The sequence below is a fragment of the Amblyomma maculatum genome, chromosome 4 (genome assembly GCF_055883805.1).
Source record: "Amblyomma maculatum isolate TAMU_Amacu chromosome 4, ASM5588380v1, whole genome shotgun sequence".
NCBI lineage: Eukaryota > Metazoa > Arthropoda > Arachnida > Ixodida > Ixodidae > Amblyomma > Amblyomma maculatum.
In genome coordinates, this window is record NC_139347.1 from 64,594,453 (window position 1) to 64,606,515 (window position 12,063).

The 12,063-nt window shown below is 45.8% G+C and overlaps 1 protein-coding gene across 1 annotated transcript in view; it reads right to left on the reverse strand.

Moving 5' to 3' along the window:
* Nucleotides 1–9,418, reverse strand: part of LOC146191264 (uncharacterized) — a 32,024-nt gene extending 22,606 nt beyond the window's left edge. The window contains exons 1-3 of the mRNA XM_084600298.1: nt 9,334–9,418; nt 2,829–4,220; nt 662–801 (exon numbers count right to left, since the gene is read on the reverse strand). Of these exons, the coding sequence (XP_084456424.1) occupies nt 662–801; nt 2,829–4,220; nt 9,334–9,418 (1,617 nt within the window). The remainder of the gene's footprint in view (nt 1–661; nt 802–2,828; nt 4,221–9,333) is intronic.
* Nucleotides 9,419–12,063: the final 2,645 nt, after the last annotated feature.

A 12,063-nucleotide genomic window follows, 5' to 3' on the forward strand; every position in this document is an offset into this window, starting at 1 on the left:
CCGTGTTGCCGTGCTTCAGAAAACAAGTGCACAATATTAACTGTGGGCATTTTAAACTGTAATCGCTAAAATACAACTGTTACACTTCTGTTATCTAGTTGCCCGTTTAACATAGTTCATCTAATTGCTAGTGTCAGCCAACACTGGTATCACCATACCGCAGAAAGGATCTTTCTATCTCAGAAAAAAAAAAAAAGCTAATTGCAGCCTTCTCTCTAATGATTGATGTATTGGATGAGTGGTAGTTAATATACCGATACCTGTGCACTTTTGCTTATTTCCGTGCTTGTTGACGTTACTTGTTTATGTCCCTAGTTTAATGGACCTGTTTACCTTCATTTAAAATGTATCTACAAACGTGGTGATGCAGTGACCCAACACGGGGTATATAGACCAAAAAACATTAACCTGTCTGCGTTAAAAACACACACGCAATTCAAAACTGTGCTACTAAGCGTGCTGACGTTTCTGCTGTACACATATATCCGAACTCGCTAGCTACACATTCTCATAGAAGCTGACATAAGTACTAATCCCGTCATTTTGATAATTCCTATAGCTTTCTCTGCCACTGCTAGGACGGTTATTCACTATGTCCCTTGCATTATGTGGTACCTTATTACTTTAACAGTTATGAATGCATCCGTGCGAGATTACTTACCTGCACAGCCATGGACCGTCCGGTGTAGCGCCTCCCTCGCCGCGTTGTTTGTCGTTGGGCGAACGCTTTCTCGTAAATAAATGCAAGGTTCTTCGCCAGCTTCTCTGTGTTGGAATGGTTGTAACGCTCTATCCGCAACACTGCGAGTCAGCGAGACACAGAAACAAAAGCGAGAAACGAAACGCCGGTCATTACACCATGAGTGAAGAACAAACCGATATAAGCGCATGAAGGATAGAGCATCGTTTAAAGTTTTATTTTCTCTTCTAAATATATTTATTTGAGCAAGCACTGTCAATTGTCTGCACTCTGCTTGTAACAATAATAATTGCCTCGTTGCCGGTAGCTTGAGCGACAAACTCACTCTGACTGAACGAGAGGGGGAACCTTGGTAATAATAACTGTAGACGTCCAAAGGTTTAGCGGCAGACTGATCTTGTTGCACTAGAAAAAGCCTTCAGCAATGACATAACAGGGCGAGTTCAAGCGAGCGTTAGTCTAAAAGATAATAACAAAGAGAGCATGGCAAGAACGTCTATAGAAATCGGGTGCTCATGCACAAGGTACACAATGTAAATGTTAATCACATCGCCCTCACCTAAAGAACATTGATCAGCACAAAAAAAAATGATGCTCATATTCTCTCCGTGCAGCCACATACGTGGCTCCTAGTTTGTACGGAAGTTTCTAAACGCGCTCACTCGACGATGAGTCAGTAAACCTTAACAATGTGTTAGCGCATACATTAACAATATCCTTAAAGTTGTTAATATGTACAATGTACGAGGCACTTTAGAGCGCCCTGAACATTTATGGAAAGGGAACGTGATTTCGATTTATTATTGCAGGAGTGCTTTAACGGATACATTTTCAGCTCCTACTATCTGTCACTGTTCCGTCGGTCAAGGCAAATGGACATAAGGATGTCGACCAGTAACAATAAGAGGATATTTAGAAACTCTCGGGTGTTGTAGTAGGAGTGCTATCTGGAAATATTGTCAGTGCAATAAGCACAAACAGTGAACAGTCTTTTTAAGTTACTATCTTCAATAACGACATTACGAAGCTAAAAGATTGTTCGTCTCAGAAAAATTCTAACCCGGTGCCAAGAATGGACTGGTGGCGCCATCTGGCGCAATTAACGCGCACTGCAATTTTGTTTGAATTACGTTAATGGTGCCACTTGTCTAGAAGCAGCCGTATGTATGAACGATCATATATAAACGATCCTTTTGTCATTTCCATATCCAACTCGTAAACTCATGTGTGTTGTTAAGACGCAATGAGCTCCCATAATGGCGTAGTTATCGGCGGAACCTTCCACGAGTGTTGCTGACGGTCGCCGAGAAAGCTTTCGACGAGAACGCGACCGCCTTTGAAAGCGATCGGCGAGAAAGCTAAGCACGGAAATGTACCGGACACTCCATTCATCATATGCGGCGACTTTAATGTCGACGCTAAGAAATTGCAGTTGTTGCAAGTCTTCATGCACGAACTACTTGGTGTCAAACTGTTAGTACCCCACTTCAAGCCACTTCCAGAAGTGCATCTTGTATTGATTGTATCTTTTCACGACAAGTAAATGTAACCAGCATGAACTATTCGTGTTACTCCAGTTATCACTTGCCCCTATTCACCTTTCAGCGCGACAGCACAGCAGCACACACGTGATTAAATCTAAGTTCCTCATAATCGGTACTTTTTTTATGCCAACAAAACACGGCCGGGAAAGCAGTATGCATTCCTGCAGTCGAATAATCCACACATAGCGGGGATTAGGCTGCCAATTATTGTTGTCTCGTGGCTGTATTGGAAGCTGCAGCAGGCACGAAGCAGACGGCTATAAAGCGTTCTCTAGTTAACTAATTCCGTTAATTAATGTGCGTAATTTTTATTTGAGTCAATTTATATTTGCGAAATTGAAGCTCGTCCTTTTGACTAGTGTAGGCAAGAGAAATCATGAAAATATCTTAGCGCGCGTTACTATGCGCACATATGGCATCCTGATATGCGGCTCCACACCCTCTATCTATCCTCCAATACAACATATGGGCTAAAATGAATCTGAAGTTAGTTTCGCAATAGTTTCGTACGCAAGTAGCGAGGAAATATGAGGCCAACTCAACTGCGAGCATCAGTTGTTTGCCGCTTATTTGTGATTACCTACCTGTTCGTATCCAGTACTTCATCTGGTCACTCAGAGCCTCCGGTGAGGGCTCGGAGCCGTTGCCTATTTGGCCAAACGAGTTCAGGACACTGGTCGGTCTAACGATGGTGGCTGGAGGGCTTCGGCTCCACTCCTGTATTGTCGTCGTCCGCGGCACGAACCATTTGGACATCGTTGTCAAGAACCAGTCCGTTTTTCTTGTCAGCGGAGGGCTCGTTGTAAACCACAGAAGTGTTGGCCGGCTGGACTCTGCACTACTGTGCCAAGTGCCTTCAGGTGTCTTTTCGCGAGCCTTTTCAACAGTCCACAGAGCAGACGGGCTAGAAAGGTATGTTTCTTCCGGCTTAACACTTGACAGGTGTTCGGTTGTGAAAGATGGAAATGCTTCCTGCTTGGATGCGGATGTTGCTGAACTTAACAAAGGCGGTGGATCAGTCTTTGTTGGCACTGTATGAGACTGGTGGTGATTAGTGGAAGACTCCGTGAACGCAAGTCGTGTTGCTTCGGTACTTTTTGAAGGGAAACTGAGGTTACTGTCCAGAGAAAGGGGAGCAGAAGGGCTGTCGAGTGAGGACGTGTTGGCATGGTAATCAGTGGTAGTGGAAATTTCATCGGGTAACCCAGACACAGTCTGGCGAAGCAAAATAGTAGTGCTGAATAAGAGTTTTGAGTCATCGTTCGGCGATGAAATCGTAATTGCCCCTCCTATGTATGGTGAAGATGTGGCTTCAGATTCTTCCGCGGAATCTTCGAGGCGAGGATAAGGCTTCGAAGAAAGCGAAGGGGTCAATTGAGCTGGTAGAGACGACGTGGCGCTGTCAGGTGTGGTGTCACTAGCGCTTGTTGCATCAAGTAGAAATGAAGACGTTACCAACTCAGTCCACTCTCCGAAAGAATCCGTTGAAGCAACTAGAAACGGTGACGTCAACGTTTCCGACTGAGATGCAAAAGCGCCCATCGGCTCGCTATTGAAGGACGGTGTCATAAATTCGGGTTCTGGTATGCCAGTACTCGCTGTCGTCACCGCAGAAGTTGCCGAAGGCCCAGGGTATTCCATGGATGTTCGTGACAAACCCCAGCTATCAATAAAGGCTAAGTCGGATGATGCCAGAGAAGGTTCCGTTTCTTCGGCAAGCTCTTCGTAGTCATTTTCCGTCGTACTTTTTGAACGATGTAATTCCTCAGATTCGATGGTCACCGTTGATGGAGTTAAAGCAGCGTCGTTGCTGTACCTGGCTTCTCCATCCCCAGAGCCCTCCAAATATGCATGAGAGAAACGGTCCGTGTCACTAGTCCAGCTATGCACTGTATCTTCGACAGCAAAACGTGTTTGGAAACGACCACTTCGAAACGGTGATCTCTCTCCTTGTAGTTCATTCGCAATGAAGGCCTCTGAAATAAGAGCACCGAGAGTAAAGGTTGATATTCGATTGGGCTCAAAGGAGAGTAGAGTGACTAGAATGAGTAAAAATACTGTAATGCAAGCCCGAAACTATAACATAAGCAATCATACGCTGATATTAATGTCAGAAAGAAGCGGCCTTACTTAAAAGTGATGTTCAAGTCATCCCTGGATAGTAAACTACAGCTGTGCAGAGATTGCTCCAAACGTTTTTTTTTTTTTTTTTTGTTAGTTTCAACCTTGAAAAAAAGCGCATTCATGAAAAAGATCTGTGATGATGTGCAGCCTGATATCTCACATCTAGATAGGATACATGACGGTAGATGTCAAGGTGGCAAATAGGGGGCTCTTATAAAAACAGTAGCCTGCGCGCATGAAGAAAAACCACGGTTACTGAGGCTTTATGGCTTGTTTTAATCACCACGTGCAATACAGGACCGCCTACCCCTTGCTTTCCACTAACGCTAGGCCTCTCTTTTGAATATTTTTTTCCTAGATCGAAGCCTATTTGAACCACCCCGTGCGTCTTTTCATGCGTAGCGTAGCTGCCAATGGACACTTCATGCGACCTGTTCACGGTACTATTTGATTTTATCATTCTTTTGAAGTCATTATTTGGCTTTTATTTTACCCGTTTCTTTTGTAATGAGAAGGTGGTACAGCACAACTACAGACAAGATTTTGGATTTTTAAACGCACGTAACAACGGCGAATTATCGCGATGAAGCTTCTCTGTTGTCTTTGAAATTGGGCTTTACCGGCATACACATGTGCTGCAACAAAAAGCCTACTGGAGACAACATATACAATTCTTGAAACTGAAGAAAAACGTTTGGATAACGCTAGCGCAAATCAGTAATAACTCTTTATAATCATAATCGTCCTCCTAGCCATGCCCATTGCAGGGAAAAGGCCTTTCATATTTCCCTTCAATATTAACGCCCTCCTAGGCCAACTCCATGTCATACCAGCAAACTTCCTGATCTCAACCACCTACCTAATTTTCTGCCATCCCCTTCAACGGTTTCCTTTCCTTGGAATCCGGTTGGTCATCGTTAGCGACGATCGGTTATTTTACATTTTCATTTCGTGTCTTGCCGATGTGCATTTCTCATCTACCGTGCACTGTAATTAACGCTGTCATATACCCCCTACGTCCGCTTTATCTCTGCTAACGTCCTAATCTCGTCCGGGCCTCTTACTCTCGGCTTCTGCCATTACCTTCACCCTGCACGCGCATGCTTTGCTCTTAGAGGCTAATGATTTTTGTCTCTACGTTTCATGTCCTGTTCATGCCGATTTCTCCTCGCTTTCCTCTAGGATACCAATTAATCACCTTTCTTCCCTGGCCCCCACTGCAATCTCTCTTTGTCTTGACGTTAGCATAGATTTTTTCCCCTTGCTGGCTGCCTAGTTCTCACTTTAATAGGTTTCCATGGCGAAATCTCATTTACGTGCGCGCTAATACCACACTTCAACACTTTTACTTTCCTTTAAAGGAAATCTTTTGGACATTTTATAACGTTGTACCTGGGGCAGGCTGGTTGCAAACAAAAGAACGAATCCCAAGTCGTTGGGTCACCATTGGAGCAATGACCACCAGAAGCCATGTGCCCTCTCCCCCGACAGACATCGTCATCGAATGAGAGCGAAAGCGGAAGTGAGCGCCGTGAAATGATTGCGTGTAGAGGGGTCATTCACGCGAGGACAGACCGGACATGTCCTTTTCCAATGACTGCGGCTGCTCGCTTCTTCTCGTGCGTTGTGTACATTTAGTCAGGCCACGTCGTAGCCGCTCTGAATTTTTTTTTGTATTTCTTTTGTCTCTTGTTATCCCGCGCATAATAAAACCGCTCTGTGCCCGTCATCGCACTTCCCTTACTTTGATGTCGTTTAAGGTCATGTTATCAGGCGATCTAAGTAAAAAATGAACCTTGGATGAAATAATTTTGCATTTCTACGTTCTCTCGCATTCAGTTTTAATTAAAACATGTCAATTTCATTGCCGGCGTTCTCCATTTTCATCCTCAGCTTCAAATCACGTGGGATTACAGCCACACTTGTGAGGCCTCTCAGCCACTTCTAGGCCCGCAGCATCAGTTAAATGGCCTGGATTCCGTTTATAGGCAAATATTCGAAGTGCTTCATGGCTAGCCGGTTAAGAAGGCACAGAATCAAAATTCTATTTGTCTGTGTATTTCTAAATAAGATGTAGGGTGCAGCAGAATTCGTGACCTTTCAGTGGTGTTAGCGTTAACTCCCCACTCCATGTAACTATAAATAGCATCTCAGTAGAGTTAGTTGTTGGGCTAGCTGGTATTCTAGATTTAAGGACATAGTTCTCAGCGCAAAGGCACGCGGCCAAAGGAAAGAAGAAGAAGGCAAACTAAGGACGAACTTTTCTCACATCGGCTTAAGTTAGTTTGTTACCTTAAACAACAGTGTTCGGCCTGAACTAAATCATCAGGGCAATGTGGAGCGAGGCAGGTCGACTCTACCGCAGCAAGCACTAATCAAACTCTCCAAGCCCATCGGGGGTTTTACAGTTGCGTGCACCTCCGATATCATTGAAGGGCCACACACGTTTGTTGCGGGCATGATATTTATTTTTAAAAAGCAAGCTTGGTCTAAATGCCTAAATGTGCATGAAAAAATATACGTGGGCTATAGAGTCTTAATCCTATTTTTTGAGTCTTAATCCTATTTTGTGGAAGTAAGCAAAATACGCGGGAAAAAAGCTTTTAACATTAGGAAAACAGCAGGCAGCATAGCCGCAGTACCAGAAGCCCACCACATACAAAACAAATTACTATTCCTGCTCGGTGCAGACTGAGCAGCTTTCTCTCAGCGTTGAGTGCAGATGGTAGCTAAACGTTACACTTCTAAACTAGTAGGAATGCTATTATTACAATTGCTAAGCTTTGTATGTGTCTGCAGCTTCTTCCTGCTTCGTACGCTACAGTCTCCTATCATAGACCCAAACCTACTACCCCATCTTTACACTACTCTGTGGGCCTAATCATGCCGACTATAAAAAAAAAGCAATGGAGGACTGCGGTCACTTGGCTAACTTTGATTTCTGAACGGCGCACTCTGACTGCAAAAGCACTCCTCACAGCTATACTGACTTCATATTCCCGTAACTCACTTTTATCCTTCACATTTATATCCACTCACCCCCTTCCCCCAGTACAGAGTACCAAATCGGTTTCTAATTCCGGTTAACCTTCCTGCCTTTCCTCCTCCTCCTCCTCCTCCTCCTCCTCCTCCTCATCTCTCCACCAATGTTTTCATGCTGCTCCATACACTTCTCGATCCCGTTAGAGAACTCAAAGCTTACGATATGAAATGAAGGCGAATGAGCTCACTGAAATGCGTTTCATGGTGAGCACGCACTCAAGCGTAACGCGTTTTTAACTGCGCTCGTTGCATTCAAGTTTAATGCCGACTGGTAGCTTGAATACGCTTCTGGACAGCTCAGTAGGCGCTAGCAATAGTACTGTGCTCATAGAGCTTTGCATCAGGTGCGTTTATTCGAGCGAGTCAGAGGAGAAGCAAGTGATGTGCCCTTTAACAAGCATGAGATTCAGAACTTCTGATGCTTTGCTGGGTGTTGCTGTACGAGGTGTTTGGCTGCGCAGTGATCTTTTAAACTTCGCCACTGCACGTTGATACTGTTTTATTTCGGGAAAACTGCATGTCAAGAACACCCAAGGAGCTTCATCAGAGTGAAGGAAATTACACTGGCCACCGTGCACATCCAGATTCTTCGCCAGCTCAGAGCACTTTTGATGTGCGCTGAATGCAAAACAAGAAGAAAAAAATAAACAGCCACCACAACTGATTTCGGCGTGGTATTAATATCCTACTGTAGCTTGAGCTGTGTTAAAAACTTATAGCTCAATTCTTTTTTTTTCTTTACTGAAAATGGTCTGCCGCTCTTCTTGCTCATAGAAAAGCATATCTTGTATCTCTACCAGCCCTTTACCCCTTCCCTCTTTACCATACCCTATTTTACCCAGGCTCTTTCCTCTGCCCTGCAATCTCGTTTTAGAACGGCAGTCAACGTGAAGGTTGCTCTCCAGGATGTGTCTGGCATATGTGTCACGGGCATTGCTCTGCCAGGTGACATGAACAAGCACCCATTTGTAACGATATCATACACTGTCACAAAATGGGGCTGCCAAATCGAGTTGCTCCTTTTAAAGTGTGAGGATGGAATAGAAATCCACATTCCAGGCCTCTTGGATGCCGATTAAGGAACGCTACCCCAGTAGGAAATGCAGACCCGTTCATAGACCATGATCAAAACGCTGCTTCACATCCCTGTCGGGTGGTTAGTTAAGACCGGCAGCTTAATAACGTTGTAGTTTAGGACTGTATGCCAATGAGAATATATGAAATTGTAGAGAAACAAGTTAAGGGACTGGCGGTTAAGCGAGCTCAATCTACATGTGAACAAACGAAGAACAGCAAGGGGAGCCGCAAACGAGAGGCATTAATGGAACCGCGCCATTCCCTTAAAGGCAGGGGTAAAATTGCGCCTTAAGAGTATTCTTAAGAGGACCATAAGAGTACTTAGAGTACAATAAGTGTGCCTTAGGAGGCGCTCCTTAAAAAATAATAGAGTAGCGTCGCCGAAGCTGTTGTGACTCATTCGGTTGTGATGGGCGAACACTCTAAATAAACCGAAGCTCCTGAAACTACGTTAAACTGTGGGTTAAACACAGCAATATCTTTTTTATACTACGCGATATCTTGATTTCCCAGCACACAGTATACATGGTAGAGAGAGGGCAGAAAGAGGAAATCGTTCTAGAGCACGGAGAAAAATAAACAAGGGTTGAGGAGAAGAGTCTGTCCGCCATCCAACGTTTTCAGAAAAGAATTCATCATTTTACTATGCCCGTCTTACCTTGCTACCCCTTCCACCAGACACCGACGACAGCAATAGCACGAAGACATCTTTCTACTGCAGTTATTGAAGTCACCTAATTAGGATAAATGGCAACCTAACTACTTGCTGCAACAGCGTGTATCTTCTCCTTTCTACCAAAAACTAGACATAGAGCGATCGGTCGAATGGTGCCATTGGCAGCGTACCTGCGATAACGAAGGTACCGAGGAAGACCAGCAGAGCCGAGGCTTGGGACGCTCCAGGGCGAGTCAGGCACCGCACGGCGCCCATAGCGGACGCGGCAGAAGCGCTGGAGATGGGGCAGCGCACTCTCGGCTCGTTGGCGTCGACAGCAGCAGCAGCAGCACAGGCCGCCAAGCTGAAGCCGTGCGCGCAGGGCCCCGATTGTGCGAGCGCCGCACCCGGACGTTCATTGCGGCTCTGAATGCGCTTCCCGGGAAAAAACCGCAAAGCCCGCCGCGCCGTCAAAGGCACGCCGGCCAGCGGTCATCCGTCGGCGTCCGCTGCCACCACGGCTGCTGCCTGTTGGTTCCACGCGGTCCGACACCACCGACGCCTCTCCACCCTCCGCCACCAATCTTCTAGTGTCAGCAGTCGCCGAACTCTGCTTGAAAACCCCCCAAAAAAGATACTCACCATTCATTTGAGAAGGTTGTAACGCCCTTGTGAACAAATATGGTCAACGCGCTTCAACTGTCATTTCGTTGTAAACACATAAGAGTCTTGGATAGATGCGAGTGTAATCGTTTTCAGTTGGCAGTCTTAATTTCGTACTGACCTGCTTCTGTAGTCAACGTTTATAGACTCATTTCCTCGCATTTTATAATGTCCTCGGGGACAGCATGCAGTGAATAAAACCGATCGCTCAAGTTAGAGAAACTGATCGGTTCTAAACACGCTCGGTGAGTGCAACAGACATCACACAGTATTGTTGTTAAATAAGTCCTGACTAGTTCATAGGCATGTTTCTGTCAGTCATAGCCACGAATTGTGCACAGTTGGGATCAAATGGTCTCTAAACAAGACACAGGCCGATATTAACCGAGGGGTTTCCTCAATGGAGAATCAGTCCACCAAGTCCACTTGGAAATACCCTATCTAAAAATAAGCTCTCGATCGTTCCGGTTCCGCTCGCGAAGCTCGAGTGACCAGCTTAGCAACGAAGATACGAGTAAACCGCTCCTGTTCCTACGCGGTTGCGATACGTTACCGTACAGGATGACACCGCGCGCTCAGCCTGCCTACCTCAGTAATTGGGGCAGCAAGAATGTGTCGGTAGCGTCACCCGGTCAGTAGCGAGAACAGCATCGAGTGTGTCGTGCCTGTGTGTTTTGGAGCGCGCGGAGAGTCGGCTCCATGGCAACGGACCTCTCCGCCATCGGCGCCGCTCGCGGGCGTGGGTCCTGGGACGGGCGCGTGCCTCGCGTTGTTTCCGCGTCCAATGTGGCAAGGACAGCCAGTGTTCCGGAGGCGCTTCCGGTGCTTTGTCTTGCGCGCGTGGTTTAAAGCATGCGTTTCGGATCGCTTTGTGTATGCAATGCCCGTTACACGCCCCTCTGTACCGTTTGCAGCAAAGTTTACCTTCTTCTTCAGTCAGTATTACGAGTCGTTTCCTCACTGCATTGTTCGTTAGTTCTGGGGCGTGTTGTTAGCTTTGCCAGCAGTATGGGCTCTGCATTTATGAAAATATTTTTTTTCTTCGCTTCTGTGCAGTAATTAAGACCCAATGTACATGTTTCGCGCCACTGTCAGAGAAAAATAATTGAATACAGCTTGCAGGCTATCGGACAGATTTGAATTGAAATTGGTGACAGCGCCGCGAGTTATTGAACGGAAAATTTGGGAGACACGCGAGCTTGACCTTTAAGTGCATAAGCCGCAGCGTAGTACGGCTTTGGTCTTCATTTCCTGTTGCAATTCCTAGTTTGCGTACATGCACGTTTCTAATTCCTTAATCACTTAATCACTTCTCCGTTAATGCTAACCAATGTTATCTCCCACATACTCACTGCGTGTAGTTGTAAGCCGCCATTTTATATGCAACATCATAAGACATCAATATAATGTCCCACTGTAATCAACCCTTAGGAACGAGCCCACCTGGCCTAAGAGTAGAATGCTTAATTCGGTATTCAATGTTCCACGAAAGCTGGATTCCCATCTCAAGCTGCCGTTTAAAAGGTATTCAAAGAAATTCAAATACATGATGAACGAAAACAGCGGGATGTCGTGTGTTGGCTTGGAGAACAGTATGGTATCTTTTCTCAGATACAGCGTACCGTAGCAGAGGTCTCGCCACGTACTTAATGCAGACTTCATGCTGTTCTTTTGGGCTGACAGCTTGGACAGGCCCGGGGGCTGAGCGGCCACCGGCGTTTTACCCCTACGTATTGCAAAGCACCTTTCCTGATTGTGAGCTCGATCAAAAGTCCGGCACTGACATATGCGAATGCTTAACTTTCAAAACCTTAGATGAGGACCACCGCAGGAAGTCCCGTAAAGAAGGCGGTGGCCCTTAATCTCTGTTTCCCTCACCGCTGTTGTTCGTGTCTTCACCTCGTTAAGGAAATGGTAAACGCGCTGCCAACGGTCGGCAGCTTTACGACATGGGGCGTGGTGCCCTCCACCCCATGTTCGCAATGCAATGGGGACGGACACAAACTCAAAATCTTGTATTTCGAGAGTGTTCTGTATCACGCTGCTCTTGGCGTCTAGTGGCGCACATATTCCGAGTACGAATGCAGTGGCAGAGCCGCCACGGAGATATCTTTTTTGAATTGGTAATGTGTATTAGAGCATATGTCTTATGGAAACGGAGAGGATCGGCATTTCTGTGGGAACTCCCGCAGAAAGCCATACTTTCTCTACTGCATTGTTTAAGAACCATGATAACTTCACACTTGAAGGAGGAACAG